We start from the raw sequence: 16654 nt of genomic DNA on the forward strand, positions 1-16654 counted from the left end.
CACATACATAGCAATACTAACGTAAAGCATGTAGTGAAATTTAATTTGGTGTTCAGCTTTTTCTGTGCAAGTGTGAAGAAAGAAAGATCAAGAAATATTTTAATAAATATAAATAGCAAGAGAGAATAAAAAGTGCAGTGTGTGTAATAAAAAAAATAATTAAGAAAATGTTAACGGGTAGGAGCAAAGACACAATTTACTTGTTTTATTGGTGAAAAGGTAGCCTGCCATCAAAACATCAACACAGTATTAGAAGCCAACTGTCTAGTAACAGCGCTTTGCTAAGAAATTCAACCGAAGCGTGCTCAGATGACTGATAGAGGAGGCACTGTTGCTCATCTGTCCGTCATCAAAGCCTGCCCAGACAGTTTGATTGGTCCGAACAGCTCTGCTTCGGGCATTGCTCTTCAGCGGACTTCCCGACCTCGATGTTGTGGGTGGGGCTAGGTTCGGCTGGCTTTCAGGCTAGTGAAAAGTGTCATCATCTGTAGATATGATTTTTTAAAATGAAAAACCACAACTTCATAATTTAAAGCAAATTAATGGGTGGCGGACACTTGAGAACCACTGGCCTAATTGCACATAATTTTGGTACCTATAAATCACTTTGACCAGTAGTGGGCAGTGTTGCCAAGTGCGCTACAAAGTGGAGAGCTTGTGGTAGAGCTTGCTTGAAACTCGTCGGCTTCGCTGAAGCCAGTAGCAGCTAGCCTGACAGGAAATTGGTTTTGGTCCAGTCGAGAAGACGTTGCAAGCAAATTGACAACATAACAGTTAACCCTAAGTGATCGCTCATCTACTGGTGGAAAATATGGAGGAATACCATCCTGGTGACGAGGTAAACTTCAGCACGCATAAAGTAACAACAAAGCAATGCGAGTATAACGTCGCTAGTGAACACAACACCGATAAAGCGAGCTAATGGCTAGCATGTAGCTAACCTTGGTAGTCGCTCAGAAACAGCGAAATAGTCTGTCATTTAGTCACGGAGATTGGTGTGAAACATACGTACAGTCACAAGTAACTCACAGTTTGTCCGTAAATGTGTTTTCTTAATTTAAGAACATCACTCTCAACTTAACAAAAGAATGATTGTGGGTGTGGTCATGGCCCCTGACGCAACGACTGTCAAATCTGGCTTGCTGTGTAGTTAGCAGGCTTAACTAGCGTATTTATGTCATTAATTACTCAATTTAAACCAACGAATTACTGTTAATATCAACTTTTAAATCAGTAAAGTCTCCAGACTATGTCTATAGTGTGATTTAGATTTAAATCAAAGCTACATTTCAGTGTATTTGCTGGGACAATTTGCGGAGAAAAAAAGAGGTCAACAATCAGCTTGATTTTGACGTTACATGTCAAAATTAGTGACATGTCTTGTTTTGAGCTCATTTATTTTTCCAAATAAGGGTACAAACAATACTTATGAAGTGATGAGACCGGGCTCTTGAAAACAGGACTCCATTGCAAGGGTTTTAGCTGGGGAATGCACTTAGCGCTATGAAAAGCCTGTTGATTAGATCAAATCTCCTCTCTTGAGTAGCATAAATGTATGGCTTTTGCATACTAGGCCCAGAAGCTTTGTTGTGTCGAGCAACACGAGAGATAAAAGTGTGGAACGCAAATGATGTAGGTCACACAAAGTTTCTCTTCCTTTGTTCTTTTGACAGGTGGCCTTTAACCCTGATGAAGCAAGTAACTGCGTGAAAGAGGTAAAGGCAATTTTATAAATAAAGATGGATTCTTCTTGTGCAGCCAGAAAGATAGCTGAAACACATTACCGTGTTGATATGTTAGGAAAGCTGAGAACAAAGTGTCCATTAGTGCTGAGCTTTAGCTCTCATAACCCCTCAGGGGCTTCAGCTTCCACTATGTATGCTCTCTTTGTTTTGAAAATGCCTTGATATTAAATCAGATGATTGCTGATGCATAACATCAAGATGTGTTTTTGTTTTTTTTCCCTCAGTGTATCGAGGGGATCATTGGAGGTGTAGACTACAGTCAGAACAAAGTGAACCAGTGGACAGCCACCATCGTGGAGCATTCCCTCACACAGCTTGTTAAGCAGGGGAAGCCCTTCAAGTACATTGGTAGGATAAATACAGACCAGGCTGAAAACTAGTCGGCTCTCTGTTGAAGTAGTTTAGCATCATTCAGATCATTTTGTCCTGATTTGTTTTTTGTTTTGTTTTTGTTTACAGTGAACTGTGCTGTCATGCAGAAGAGTGGTGCTGGTCTTCACACAGCCAGTTCCTGTTATTGGGACACAACAACTGATGGTAAGTGTATCTCCATCACCCCACACACACACACACACACACACACACACACACACACACACACACACACACACACACACACACACACACACACACACACACACACACACACACACACACACACACACACACACACACACACACACACACACACACACACACACACACTCATAAGTCATTCATTCCCTCACTCTTCACCTTAAGGTGGTGTGTGATGAGTGTCCTGGCGTATAATAACCCAGGTGGGTGCTACACTCTGGTGGTGTTGTTTAGTGAGGTTCCCCCTTCATTGTGAAGTGCTTTGGGTGCCTTGATGAAAAGTAAATAAATGTTGTTGCTTTTGAATGAGGAACTCATTGAATTCAGATAGAAAAATATTGATTTGGAAATGTAAATATTGCTTGGAAATCTAATTGGGTCCTTCCACGTCAATTCAACCAGGGCCCACACACTTAGGTCTCAAAACATTCTGAAAAAATTACCAGGTGTACCTATGTTACCCAGGAGACACACTGTAAAATTACTTTTATGTAAGATCAATACTTTCCAAGATACAGCCAGTTTTACAGGGGGAGGGGGGTGTCGATTTTGTTCTGCCTCTTTTTTTTGGTCAAAGTTCACAAGCCCACAGTGCAAGAACTAAACCATGTAGGAGGCTCAAATTTTGCATGCTGGTACATAAATAGGAATAGTATGTAGCAAAATCGTCACGTTTGGTCTGGATGATCCTGCATGATCATAGCTGTCCCTCAAAGTTGATCAAAATGTTATTGGAGTTTTTGGCTGGGCTCTGTTTAGGCCTTCAGAAGACATATTTGTACTCAACATAGGCTTTTGATTTATTTTCCTTACTGAGATAAGTAGAAACACTCTCACAAAAAATTTACCCAATTGAAACACAAGCATAATATGTGTTCATGAGGTTCCACACAGCTTGTTGATGCCTTTGAGTTGTTTTGATCATCTAAATGAAAATGACCGAGCATGAGGAATCCTGGAATGTGGATTGTACCATTTGGTTAAAAGGACACACAAGTGTCCTAGAAAGCTCAGGAAGGAAGTCTGAGTCTGAGCTGTGTTAACCAATCCCCAGTCCAATGACCATGTGTGTGTCCACTGCAGGCAGCTGCACGGTGAGGTGGGAGAACCGCACCATGTACTGCGTGGTCAGTGTGTTCGCCGTGGCCGTGACACTCTAACTGGCCTCGCCTGCCTTCACACAAGCCTGAGAGCAGCCGAGGCCAGCTCGCACACGGACACAAGAGGAGCAAACGCCAACGATCCCAACAGTTTGCTGTTCGGCTGAACAATGTTCAGTGTCTCTGGTGGCACCCCAAAGATGGACATGCAGAGCGACCCCCCCCCCCCCCCCCCTCTTAGATGATGTCATCTCTCTTGTGCATCCGTGGCAACTGACCGTACAGTCCATGCTATTGCTGACGTGTTTCTCTTCATGCTAGTGTACAGTAACCATAGCAGTTATTATTGAAATTATGGGGTGTGTTGAAGTTATGCAGACTCCTTGCTTAGCACATATGCGATGGCCAACATGTATATTACTTTAATGGATGGATTTATTTCTTGTTTAAGTGTAGCTTGTGTTATTGTTATTTTAAGACAGTTTAGGTGCAGGGAGAGGTAAGGTGCAAAATTAATTTATTCACAAATCTTCCCTTACTTTAACTCATGTAACGTAAACCTTTGTGAAATATTAACTGCACAAATTCTTGAGTAAAAAAATGCAACATTTTATTGAGAAAATTGATGGACTACAAAACATTGAAGATTCCACTGCCCCAACGCATTTTTTTTTTGCCTTTAGAAATGTATGTATTTACCTGAAACATGATTGAATAACTGTTTGGTTTGTAAACAAACTCATCATGTCAAACTGAGCTCCAGTGACAGTATGTAAAATAAAAAAATCAAGATATCTATTAATTGCCTGTATTGTTTTTAATGACAAACAATTAAAGATTCAGTCCATGATGCGGTGGTGAGCATCGTGCTGATTGGCTGGGATTTTTAGAGGAACACAATGAAGGAATTGTTGGCTATTTTCTACGTATTGGGTATCCAATCAGCACTAATAGGTCCCCAACTTGTCTAACACCAACAAAAAGGATCATGCTCCCACCCTTAACAAAGTTCATCGGCACTACCAGGCGTTTGGGACACATCGGCACTGGCAGAGACTCTGTTCTCATTATTGTAACTCAGTGTGGTATCTAAATGAATCTGTTATTTTAAGGTAAAATAACTACACTGTGTTGGTGGAGCCCCCATGTTTGCTTCCTATTGACAAAAGCTGCGCTGTAGCCTAGCCAACACCAGGCCAGGGGGGTATTCCAAGTACATGGTTTAGTGACAAACCTGAGTAAGTGAACTCAGAGTAAGTGGTAAACCTCCTAATAGAAGAGCTGTATGGCTTCATTCTCCTAACAAAACAATGGGATAGGGCTCTTGTAGGAGGTTTACCACTTACTTTGAGTTAACTTACCCAGGTTTTTCACTAAACCACGTACTTGGAATACCCCCCAGGCGGCTAGAGGACCGCGAGGAGCAATCCACTGAATTTTTACAAACTACAGGATTATGAGCACTGTCTGCACTTTTGAACTGTAAATATCCTTAATTCAACTTAATCCCCAAAACAGCAAAAAGGAAGATGGTGAATTTATTTCACAAACTAACTTTGAAAACATTTAATCAAAAACAATAGTGACAACATACATTCACTATCTTTGGTGTGTTTGTTTTGAACACCATGCTGTTAGTCCAACACTATGGAGTTGAGAGACTGTGTCACCCTGGGTCTGGTCTTAAAGTGTAACTCCAGCAAAAAAGAATCTTTAATTGTTTGGAATGGTTGATCAATGAAAAATATTGTCTCCATGACTTATTTGATGTGTTTTAATATAGAAAAAGACCCTGGGGTCAATTTTCGCCGAAGTTACACTTTAAAGCAGAAACTCAAACACAAGGAGGTGATTCGAAAGGGGAACAACTCTCTGAGTCAAACCCCTGGACTTTCCACCAGAACCAAAACAGGTAGCTGGCCACTTGTGTGGCATGCCTACTGTAGTTTCCTCATATGTTTGTGTAATATGGCCTTGCTTGATATTTCACAATAATGGTGAAAGCAAAGCATCAGCCATGAGATTATCCAGGCTTCTGTTTTTCATTTTTTCCCCTTTTTGTGCATGACTGATTTCATTCATGACTTCCTCTTCACACTTGCAGTTTTTTTCAACTGCTTACAGCACACACTAAATCTTTGCTTGTCACACATTTTCTAAACATGTCTTCCAAACATCATAACCCCATGCTAAATCTGCAAAAAACATACACTAATTCTCAGTGTTTGACTCAGTTTTCAATTTACTAAAACACATTTTGCAAAACACCACACACAATTTTCTACCTAACACACAAAAATCTAACAGGAAGTAACTTGATTTCGTTTTTCAAACACAACCCATCAAAATGCCACACTAAATCACCAGTGCCTCACTCTCTCTCTTCACATGTGTAAACACTCATTACTTTACTGAACACCATCCAATCATTACCTTATAGGCCTATTAATAGATATACTCTCTATGTCCTGTATGTATGGACCCTCTCTACTCTCTGCTCCTAGAGGATTTCTGTTTAAAATGTCTTTTGTACTCTATTTTTGTTTCTCCCTAAGTTACCATTAGCTCTGTGCCTCCAGAAATGCCTTAGGAACGCTTAGGAATGTTTGTTTCTGCTGTTGAAAATTAATACATACAAAACATGCCATTTTTGCACTTCTTACACGTCCAATTGTCTAGTCATTAGTAATGATAACATGCAGTTATCCTACATAATCACATTGTCTAGTCATTAGTAATGATAACATACAGTTATCCAACATAATCACATTGTCTAGTCATTAGTAATGATAACATGCAGTTATCCAACATAATCACATTTTAAGGTACACAGACATACATGCAGATAATGTTAAGCACTGATACCTGGACTGAAACTACTCGATCACAATAACATTTAAATCACGAATTGAGAAAGTGATCAATACTACTATGGTCTAATACACAACAGTAACATTTAGTTACTAGGCCTAATGCTAGCAATGTTAGGACACACGACAGTGACATTTAGTTCAGTAAAGCGCTTGCTTCTGTCACTTTATCTTTCAAGTAAAAATGGCTTTCAAGTAGAACACTGGTTGAGCTTTATATTTATAACACTTGCGTTGCTTTTCAGTATATATTTTCCCCTGCTTTCTCTTTCCCCTGCTCTTTTCCCCTGTTTTCTCTGACCTTTTGAGAGCATTGACAACCACAGAGGTGTTTGCAGATAGCATTGGTGTGTCTGCAAGGGCACTGTAAATATCTCAGAAGTTCTCCTTGTTGAAGATGAACTTGCAGGAGGACTCCGAGTTGGAGACACATTGCTTCTCCAGGGTCTTAGCCAGAGCTTGTGGGCCACATAGGAACACACCCACTTTTGTGCTGTTCAAACACACACAGCAGAAAGAACACATTAGAGAGGATATCCACACTGATACCAGATCAGTACCATAGACACATTAGAGAGGATATCCACACTGATACCAGATCAGTACCATAGACACATTAGAGAGGATATCCACACTGATACCGGCATCAATATCATAGCATGCACCTGTGGCCATTTCATAATGATACACATACTGTATGTTTCTAACTGCAAGGAAGGCTTGCCATAATGCTGGACATAATCTGGATGGACTGCCATAATGCTGAACTTACTCTGGATGGTTTGCCCCAATAGTACTGAACTCGTCCTGCCATTTGGGTTTCCCAAACTTTGTCTTCTCCTTCAGGCCAGTGATGGGGTCATTCTCAGTCTCGTGACGAACCCGGAAGTACGCGGCCTGCATGGAGACATGTCAAACAGCCGTAAACACATGACTCACATACAAGTACATCAGCCGTAAACATGACTCATATATGGCCCTGATAAACGCAGGAGGGCAGGATTAGCTGTAAACATGACTCACATACGGCCCTGAACACAGAAATGCAGGAAAGACTGCCACTCAGGTGGAACATTAACTAATGAGATACTAATGCAAATGATTATTGGGAAACATTTGTTGAGCTAATCTTTTCCATCTCCTTTAAAGAAACAAAGCCACGGTGGCCCAGATTGCAATAGAGCAGTGTTTCTCAAACCAATAAAAAAGAAACGCACGGACCACCTAAAAAATAAATAAAAGATTAGACCTACTTCAACAGTATATTAGCCTACACAATAATCCTACTCACTGAACCACCTTGCTTATTGTCTTTTCACTTTGCTTATTGTGTCAGAGGATTCATATGATTTACACTGGCATATCTTACATAAACAGTGTTGCAGAACTGTTTGGATTTACATACAAGTTGGTTCAATATTGCAAACAACTCATTTATGTTATATTTTACCACGTCTGTTCGCGGACCACTTGGGATAGCTTGCGGACCACCAGTGGTCCCCAGACTACACTTTGAGAAACACTGCAATAGAGGTAGAGAACGCGTCTGGTCTGATTAGAGAACGTGTCTGGTCTGATTAGGGTAGAGGTAGAGAACGCGTCTGGTCTGATTAGAGAACGCGTCTGGTCTGATTAGAGAACGCGTCTGGTCTGATTAGAGAACGCGTCTGGTCTGATTAGGGTAGAGGTAGAGAACGCGTCTGGTCTGATTAGGGTAGAGGTAGAGAACGCGTCTGGTCAGATTAGAGAACGCGTCTGGTCTGATTAGAGAACGCGTCTGGTCTGATTAGAGAACGCGTCTGGTCTGATTAGGGTAGAGGTAGAGAACGCGTCTGGTCTGATTAGAGAACGCGTCTGGTCTGATTAGAGAACGCGTCTGGTCTGATTAGGGTAGAGGTAGAGAACGCGTCTGGTCTGAATAGAGAACGCGTCTGGTCTGATTAGGGTAGAGGTAGAGAACGCGTCTGGTCTCACCTCGGATTCCTTCCACCTGGTGAGGTAGATGTTGTAGCTGAGGAAGTCGCTCATGCCCTTCTCCATCATCTGACCCTCCAGGCTCTGGAGGAGGTCAGCGAACCACTCGAAAGCCTGGGTCTCTGGACACAGCCAGTAGAAGTAGATCTGCATAAAAGCACATGGCAAGAGGTGCACAGCATTAAAATCTGCATTTACAATTAATAATTTAGCTGACACTAGAAAAATAAATAAATAAAATGGGTCAGGGCCTCATGTAAGCGCTACTTCCATACTAGGAAGACCTTGTGTAAGTAGTGTGTAAGGGCCTCATGTAAGCGGTGTGTAAGGGCCTCGTGTAAGTGGTGTGTAAGCGGTGTGTAAGCGGTGTGTAAGGGCCTTGTGTAAGCGGTGTGTAAGGGCCTCGTGTAAGCGGTGTGTAAGCGGTGTGTAAGCGGTGTGTAAGCGGTGTGTAAGCGGTGTGTAAGGGCCTCGTGTAAGCGGTGTGTAAGCGGTGTGTAAGCGGTGTGTAAGCGGTGTGTAAGCGGTGTGTAAGCGGTGTGTAAGGGCCTCGTGTAAGTGGTGTGTAAGCGGTGTGTAAGCGGTGTGTAAGGGCCTTGTGTAAGTGGTGTGTAAGGGCCTCGTGTAAGCGGTGTGTAAGCGGTGTGTAAGCGGTGTGTAAGCAGTGTGTAAGCGGTGTGTAAGCGGTGTGTAAGGGCCTCGTGTAAGCAGTGTGTAAGCGGTGTGTAAGCGGTGTGTAAGGGCCTCGTGTAAGCGGTGTGTAAGGGCTACTTCCATACTAGGAAGACCTTGTGTAAGCGGTGTGTAGGGGCCTCATGTAAGCGGTGTGTAAGCGGTGTGTAAGGGCCTCTTGTAAGCAGTGTGTAAGCGATGTTTAAGGGCCTCGTGTAAGCGGTGTGTAAGGGCCTCGTGTAAGTGGTGTGTAAGGGCCTCGTGTAAGCGGTGTGTAAGGGCCTCGTGTAAGTGGTGTGTAAGGGCCTCGTGTAAGTGGTGTGTAAGGGCCTCGTGTAAGCGGTGTGTAAGCGGTGTGTAAGCGGTGTGTAAGGGCCTCGTGTAAGCGGTGTGTTAGGGCTACTTCCAAACTAGGAAGGCATGGGGGATCTAGTTGGCTAATCCTCTGTGAGCATTGCTGTAATGTAAGATTAGGGAATGCAGGAATGAGGGAATGGGAAAACCGCTCACCTTCTTGGTGAGTATGTTGGCGTTGTTGTTGACATGTTTGTACCACACAGATTTCAGGATGGATGCAAAAGGGGTGACTCCGATTCCAGCACCCACAAGCATGACCACATCGTAGCGGAAAACATCCTCACTGGCCGTCCCAAATGGTCCATCCACTGCCATCCTTGAAACAGAGAGATTCTACTAATACTTGCCTTGAGTTCTTGTACGTTCAAAAAAGCCATTAGGAAGAAAAAGTCTTATGGAAGTGACAGATGTCTCACTGTGCAATTGCACAGTTCCTCTTTTTCTTTTTTTTAGCAAAACCCATTAACCCATTTCCTCTTTTGTTTGAACTTTCCCATATTTGTTAATAGTGGCATAACATACCAAACCGATTCTCAAAGGTTCATGACCCACCCATGATTAATTATTTAACATCTAAAACCCAGTAATCCATTGCCATGCCCCACAGTAGTTAGACACCAAACATTAACAGCAACGTTTAGCAGGTATTTATAGCAGCTTTCTGATTCCTTCTCAACATGTAATTAAAGGTACATGTCCCTTGATATTTCAACCAAACACCAACATAACAACAGAGAGCCAACACCAATCCAAATCTAAGTAGAATCACTGACCGTACCTTTACATGATAAAACTTTTGGAAAGACACACTCTTTATTTCTTTAAATAGTTCAATATCACTGATGACATTTATGAATATTTTGTCATGCTTTTACCCAAAAGGCACTACATTTAAGGTACCGCTCTTTGCGTTAACAACACTGAAATGGGGCTGTGACCCAAGATCCTTAAAGCAACAGCATGTGACCCAAGATCCTTATTAAAGCAACAGCATAGAAGAGTTTTCATGCCCCTTAGTGTCAACATTCAACACCATTTAGCACTATGACGCCGTTATTGTAAAAGAACTGCATTGTTCTGTTCTGAGGTCCATTTAAGGAAACCCTCTTTGTTGTAACAACACTGAAATGGGCCTATGATCCAAGGCCCTTGCTTGGGCAGTTTGCAGACTTTATTCCCCATATTATTGTAGCATCAAAACGAGTTATTTATTAAGAGTCATTTGTTGTAGGATAAAAGAACTGCATTGCGCTGCTTTAGTGTCCTTACTTGGGCAGCTTCCAGGCCTCCTGGAACTCGTTCTTGTCCCCTCCACAGGCCTTCAGCAGGCCCTCGGTCCAGTCCCCCACGATGCGGACGTGGACGCTGAAGTGGTCCTCTTCGGGGGCAGAGGTGAGCGTGAAGGGGTGCCACTCCAGCTGCGAGACCGACGGACACTTAAGGAACACGTACTGCCCCACCTCCATCTTGAAGCCTTTTTTCCGCATCTGGAGCTCCAGTGTTTTGGACGGGTGCATGACCACCTACAGGAAGAGCAGGACAGCGGAACAGCACAACCAAGGAAAAATATTAAGGGACTATTTTGTATCATGATGTAATTTTTTTGGGAAATAAAAAAATAGAAATAAAAGACTGACCTTTGTGATGACCACCTTCTGATGTGAGCGCCAGAGTCGTACCAGCCTCTCACACACGTACAGAAACATGGGCCCCACCACCCACTTCCACGTCTGAAACCAGACATTAACCCTTTAATCATTTAGTGCATTAAAATACACACACATACAGAAACATGGGCCCCACCACCCACTTCCACGTCTGAAACCAGACATTAACCCTTTAATCATTTAGTGCATTAAAATACACACACGTACAGAAACATGGGCCCCACCACCCACTTCCACGTCTGAAACCAGACATTAACCCTTTAATCATTTAGTGCATTAAAATACACACAAGTAAAGAAACAGGGGTCCCACCACCCACTTCCACGTCTGAAAACAGTGAGTGAGATATTATCCTTTAATCATTTAGTGCATTAAAATACACACAAGAAAACAGTGAGCGAGATATCAATCATTTAGATATCAATAATTAAAAAAAAATATTGCAGTATGTCTTCTTCCTGAAGAGACACAACCCTGCTGAAATAAACAGCTAGAAACCAGCGTATGCTGGTCTTTGCTGGTTTTCTTCCAGCTCTTGCTGGTCATGGCTGGTGTAGCTGGTTGGGCCACCAGGTGGACATGCTAGTGTGATCATCTGAGGAAGCTGGTCATGCTGGTGTGACCAGCCTGTCGTGTGGGATACAGCTGGTGTAAGATAGTTATGCTGGTGACTAGCCTGCCAAGGTTGACATTGTTGGTGTAAGATGGTCATGCTGGTTTGCTAGAATGACCCACATAAGCTGGCATGGCCTGTTAAACCAGCCACGTAGACCAGCAACACCAGCTGAAATGACCAGCTTGAGGTTGTACAACAAGCAAAACCAGCTGAATTACCATCTTAAGTTGGGTAAACCAGCTGAAGGTTTTCACAAGTGCTTTGCTGGTCTAGCAGGTCAACCATCATAGGGTGGTCAAACAAGCTGGTCAACAAGCTGGTCAACCAGCAAACCACCTTTAGCTGGTCAGGCTGTTTTTTTCAGCAGGGAAGTGAAAGCTTCTCTCACCATTGGGGGATTTCCTGCAAACTGCGGTTCAGTGCAGAAAGTCCCATTTTTGCCCCATTCTTCAAAGTGAGCAGCACATTTTCCCGGGCTATTCTTGTCTAGATCGGTGTCCGTTTGGCCACGTACAATGCGTCTGTACAAACAACAACAGAAACGTCACAGTGGTTCTTACAGCTCACAAGACAATCAGTATACTTCACAATACACTCAACAATATTTTGATGTAATCTTCTGTAAACAGGTAAACAGATGTATTGCATTAGAACCCACCATGGAGACCATTACCCAGAGAGAGAGAGGAAATTCTGATTCATAGTTCTATTTCTACATAGTTCTAGTTCATGTGATCTCATACCCACATTTGCACAAGCAAGCTGATTAGGTGCCACATTTCCGATGGCTACAAAATTTGATGTGGTCCATGTTGATTGGCTGATCCTCCAAGCAGGAAACTGCCAGCTCATCCACCAATCAGCATAGACAACACATTTGTCTCCACCAGTGATGTGGCACCTGATCTGTTTGTGAAAATGTGGTTGGAAGTGAGCACGTAAGGGATGCCATTATGATGGATGCTAACTGGCTAAAGCTAACGCTAACACTAACCCTGCAAATCCTGGCCCTCTGGGAACCGATATATTTGACCTGTACACTCCTGGCTGTTGGGGATGTGTGTGTGTGTGTGGGACTGCATTTGGATGTGCGTGTGTGCGTGCATGCATGCGTGCCATGCGTGCGTGCATATGTGTGTGCGTGTGCGTGTGTGTGTGTGTGTGTGTGGGGGGGGGGGGGTTTGTGTGGGACTGCATGGGTGTGTGTGTGTGTGGGACTGCATACTCACCCCGCTCCATGAAAAACCAAGCCAATGAAGAAGACCACAAACAGGTGATGGGTGTACCAGAACACCTCAAAGTATGACCTCCGGATGACCTCCATGGAAGAAGTGATGATCAAGATCAGGGCTAAGGTGATGACCACGCCGGTCAGACCAGCGATGGTGGTGAACATCACAATAGTTGGATTCTGAGAGATGAAAAGGAAAAATGCTCATGAATCCCCCAAACCAAACTAGTGTAAGATATCAACAGTCCCCCAAACCAAACTAGTGTAAGATATCAACAGTCCCCCAAACCAAACTAGTGTAAGATATCATCAGGCTCCCAAACCAAACTAGTGTAAGATATCAACAGTCCCCCAAACCAAACTAGTGTAAGATATCAACAGTCCCCCAAACCAAACTAGTGTAAGATATCAACAGTCCCCCAAACCAAACTAGTGTAAGATATCATCAGGCTCCCAAACCAAACTAGTGTAAGATATCATCAGGCTCCCAAACCAAACTAGTGTAAGATATCATCAGGCTCCCAAACCAAACTAGTGTAAACCAAACTAGTGAGACCATAGTCATAGTCAGACCAGAGTGTAGGCCCACCATGATGTTACAGGGAATGAGATGACTTACTGACAATTACATTACAAACCACCATGGTCAGCAGCTCTTGTATTGAAAACTGCTCTTCTCTTAGATGCTACAGTATTTATGGATTTTGCTGTCATGATTGTGGTGGTGGTGGGGGGGGGGGGTTTGCATCAAATACGGACACAGCATGATTACGCAACCAGAACAGTGCGCTGATGCACCGTCCAGCCAGACTGTGGGCAGGCCAGGCACTCTCAATGGTCACCCTCAGCTGCCTGTGTTAACCAGTTCTCCTGGTCCTTTCTCTGACCAGGACCGACAACCACGGTGTGTGGTCAGCGACTTCCTTCTTATTTTCATTATTCACAGCGATTACAGTCTCAGCAGAACAACCTAGACTTAACTTTAGCAATCTCAATTTATCTAGACTTAGATCAACTTATCTACAGTAGACTCAACTTTAACAATCTTAACCTCTTCACAATTAAAACGTCCAGGCAAACAGCAGACGTCTTTATTTTAGGTAAACATTATCGTACAGTAGTTATTATCAGTTTCATTGCACGCCTTGCCAGGACAGGTTTGATCATGCATATCACATTCTGTAGAGCTTTATACTTTATGTTTCTGGCTCTGTGTGAGACTGCAGACAGCAAACACACGCACGGTTTCGTTGCTGCGGATGGGGTTGAGGAAGGACCGGTTGTCTCCGTTGCCGATCTGCGAGAGCACGTAAGGCAGCTGGCTACTGTTGCCCAACAGCTGGGCGTCCATGAAGCGCTCAAAGTTAAACAGGTGGGCCATGATGTGGACCGCTGTCAGCAATCAGCAAAGACAAAGAACACGTCACAGTTATCAATATACTCTTTGATACTGTATATGAGATATTTTGTGGATTATCCAAGTGTAAGATTGTATAATAATCAATTTGCAATCTTACATCAGAGTTGTGTTTCACAATGTAAACTTATTTATTTGTATACTTATTTATATGCATTTATTTGTATTTCTTTATATTTATTAATTAATACTTTTAATCCTGCTCATTGCTTGGGAATGGACCTGAATGTGATAAGTGCTGTACTGAGTGGCACCTGTGTGAAAGGCTATCATGTAGGCGACCAGCTTGTGGAAGGTGATGTTCTTATCGAGTTGGCGAGCTGCAGTTCGGCTACAAATCTGTTCAGTGCGACACACAGCCAAAAGACACAGCGTTTAGGATTTGGCCAGATCTCTAATCTAATCAGATTAACAGTGCATTTTCCATCTGAATGTCTTTAATATTACCGTGTGGGTTTAATACTAACAGCATTTATTGGTCACTATGACAACAACCCTTGTGTGGCTTACTGTCCAGTGCACTTAAGAGGAAATCTCAGGCAGATATTGATTTGAACAGCTCTCTCTTAAAAGAAGCGATATCTCTCTTTCACACACAAACACACACACACACACACACACACACACACACACACACACACACACACACACACACACACACACACACACACACACAAACACACACACACACACACACACACACACACACACACACACACACACACACACCTGAACAGTGCCTCGCAGAAAGGAGAGCAGGTTGCGGCACACGGGCAGCAGGATCAGCATGCAGTTGAAGTTGAGGCAGGCGGCCGGAGCTCTGGCCCACGACAGCGCGTCCTGACCAGAGGGGCAGAGAAAGAGACGTAAGATAGAGGGATGGAGAGAGAGAGAGAGAGAGAGAGAGAGAGAAGTACAACATAATAAAACAGATAGAGGGATAAAAAAGAGAGAAGTACAACAGAATCAAACAGGAGTAAACAGACAGCTTTCACTTCTGTTTATTAACATTTGGGTTGAACACCTGGTGTGACTGGTGTGACTCCTGATGTGACTGCACTCAACCGTGAGAGATACAGTCACACAGCAGCACAAGTCATTCTGTAGATATGCACTACATACATACACACACACACACACACACACACACACACACACACACAAACAGCAGCAGCACAAGTCATTCTGTAGATATGCACTACATACATACACACACACACACACACACACACACAACACACACACACACACAAACAGCAGCAGCACAAGTCATTCGGTAGATATCCACTACACTGCCATTCACTGAATATCACATGCTACTCTGCCTAAGCCTTCATTAAACACGATTTTGAGTTTCCCTTCAGTGGGACTGAACACATATATAAATACTGAAAAACAAAGGTTCAGACATATAATACACTTTAATTAATTATAAGTGTAGATAAAGAAATATTAATGTAATACACTTATCCCAATAAGAATACTAGTGTAGTAGTATTTATGGATGAGGAATCTCATATAGTAAAATACAAACAGGCACATAACACACTTACCCCAAGAAGAACACGAGTGTAGTAGTATTTATCGACGAGGAATTGCATATAGAAAAATACAAACAGGAAAACATTGATCCCCAGCCAGACAAGCTGAAATGAACCAAACGGAACACTCAATAGACAGCTCTTCTCACTGCAAAGGTCAGACTTAATAATAAATAATATGAAGAGTTCCAAAATGCTATATCTCCATTTTCAAAAAAGTCATGTAATTTAATTGTGTATTTAATTTCAGGTATTTCATCAATACAATTGCAGTTGTGTTGTTTTGATTGAGTAAAGATGAATCAAACAACAATATCCAACTACAGTTGTACTGAAATCACTTTGGAAACAATATGTAAAAAAATGATTCATGAAAATTCATTAAAATGGAGGATATAGCATTTTGGAACCAAATTCTTCATATATAGTCTTTATAATATAATAAATAGTCAAACAGTCTACTCACAATGACAAAAATGGAGACACCTTCATTTGCAACAAAGCTGCCCATCTTGAGAGCTGGAGTGAGTGTGTGTGTGAGCGAGAGCTAAAGTGCACTACAAAGCAAGCTCCTGAAGGTTCAGTATATATAGGAAATGGTGATATGAGGAAATAACCATCACCATTTCCCGTCTAACCATAACCATTTCCTGTGTAAACTCACTGATTTGTGCCTGTGTGTGTGTGTGTGTGTGTGTGTGTGGATTTGTACTTTGGTCTTTAGACATGCCACACCTCCTCTGCAGCGTGGTATTCAGCCATCTCACTTCTCAATCGGGCTTTGCTTTCAAAAGCACTGATAGATCAGGGCCATGCTGTTATCACAAATCAGTGTAAATAGTGCAGACTACTGATTACTGAGTATGCTTTCAGTGTTTCATGTTTCAG

The 16654-nt window shown here is 42.6% G+C and overlaps 2 protein-coding genes across 2 annotated transcripts; one reads left to right on the forward strand and one right to left on the reverse strand.

The window, feature by feature from the left end:
* Nucleotides 1–680: 680 nt before the first annotated feature.
* Nucleotides 681–4223, forward strand: dynlt3 (dynein light chain Tctex-type 3). Its single transcript, XM_076303028.1, has 5 exons — nucleotides 681–838; nucleotides 1674–1715; nucleotides 1970–2093; nucleotides 2205–2282; nucleotides 3405–4223. Exons 1-5 carry the CDS (start codon nucleotides 812–814, stop codon nucleotides 3479–3481), a joined length of 348 nt encoding a protein of 115 aa, XP_076159143.1. The 5' UTR covers nucleotides 681–811; the 3' UTR covers nucleotides 3482–4223.
* Nucleotides 4224–4958: 735 nt separating this feature from the next.
* On the reverse strand, nucleotides 4959–16346 carry cybb (cytochrome b-245, beta polypeptide (chronic granulomatous disease)). Its single transcript, XM_076303025.1, has 13 exons — nucleotides 16233–16346; nucleotides 15779–15871; nucleotides 14955–15065; nucleotides 14480–14564; nucleotides 14052–14200; nucleotides 12807–12988; nucleotides 11966–12098; nucleotides 10932–11024; nucleotides 10564–10817; nucleotides 9448–9610; nucleotides 8266–8412; nucleotides 7064–7188; nucleotides 4959–6784 (listed from the first exon to the last, which is right to left on the reverse strand). The coding sequence occupies exons 1-13, from the start codon at nucleotides 16275–16277 to the stop codon at nucleotides 6667–6669; spliced, it is 1698 nt and encodes a 565-aa protein (XP_076159140.1). The 5' UTR covers nucleotides 16278–16346; the 3' UTR covers nucleotides 4959–6666.
* Between the last annotated feature and the right edge of the window lie 308 nt (nucleotides 16347–16654).

The sequence above is a fragment of the Alosa pseudoharengus genome, unplaced genomic scaffold (assembly GCF_046254945.1).
Source record: "Alosa pseudoharengus isolate Yale_2024_CS ecotype anadromous, Long Island Sound unplaced genomic scaffold, YU_APseudo_1.1 YU_APseudo_1.1_scf_24, whole genome shotgun sequence".
Classification (NCBI taxonomy): domain Eukaryota; kingdom Metazoa; phylum Chordata; class Actinopteri; order Clupeiformes; family Clupeidae; genus Alosa; species Alosa pseudoharengus.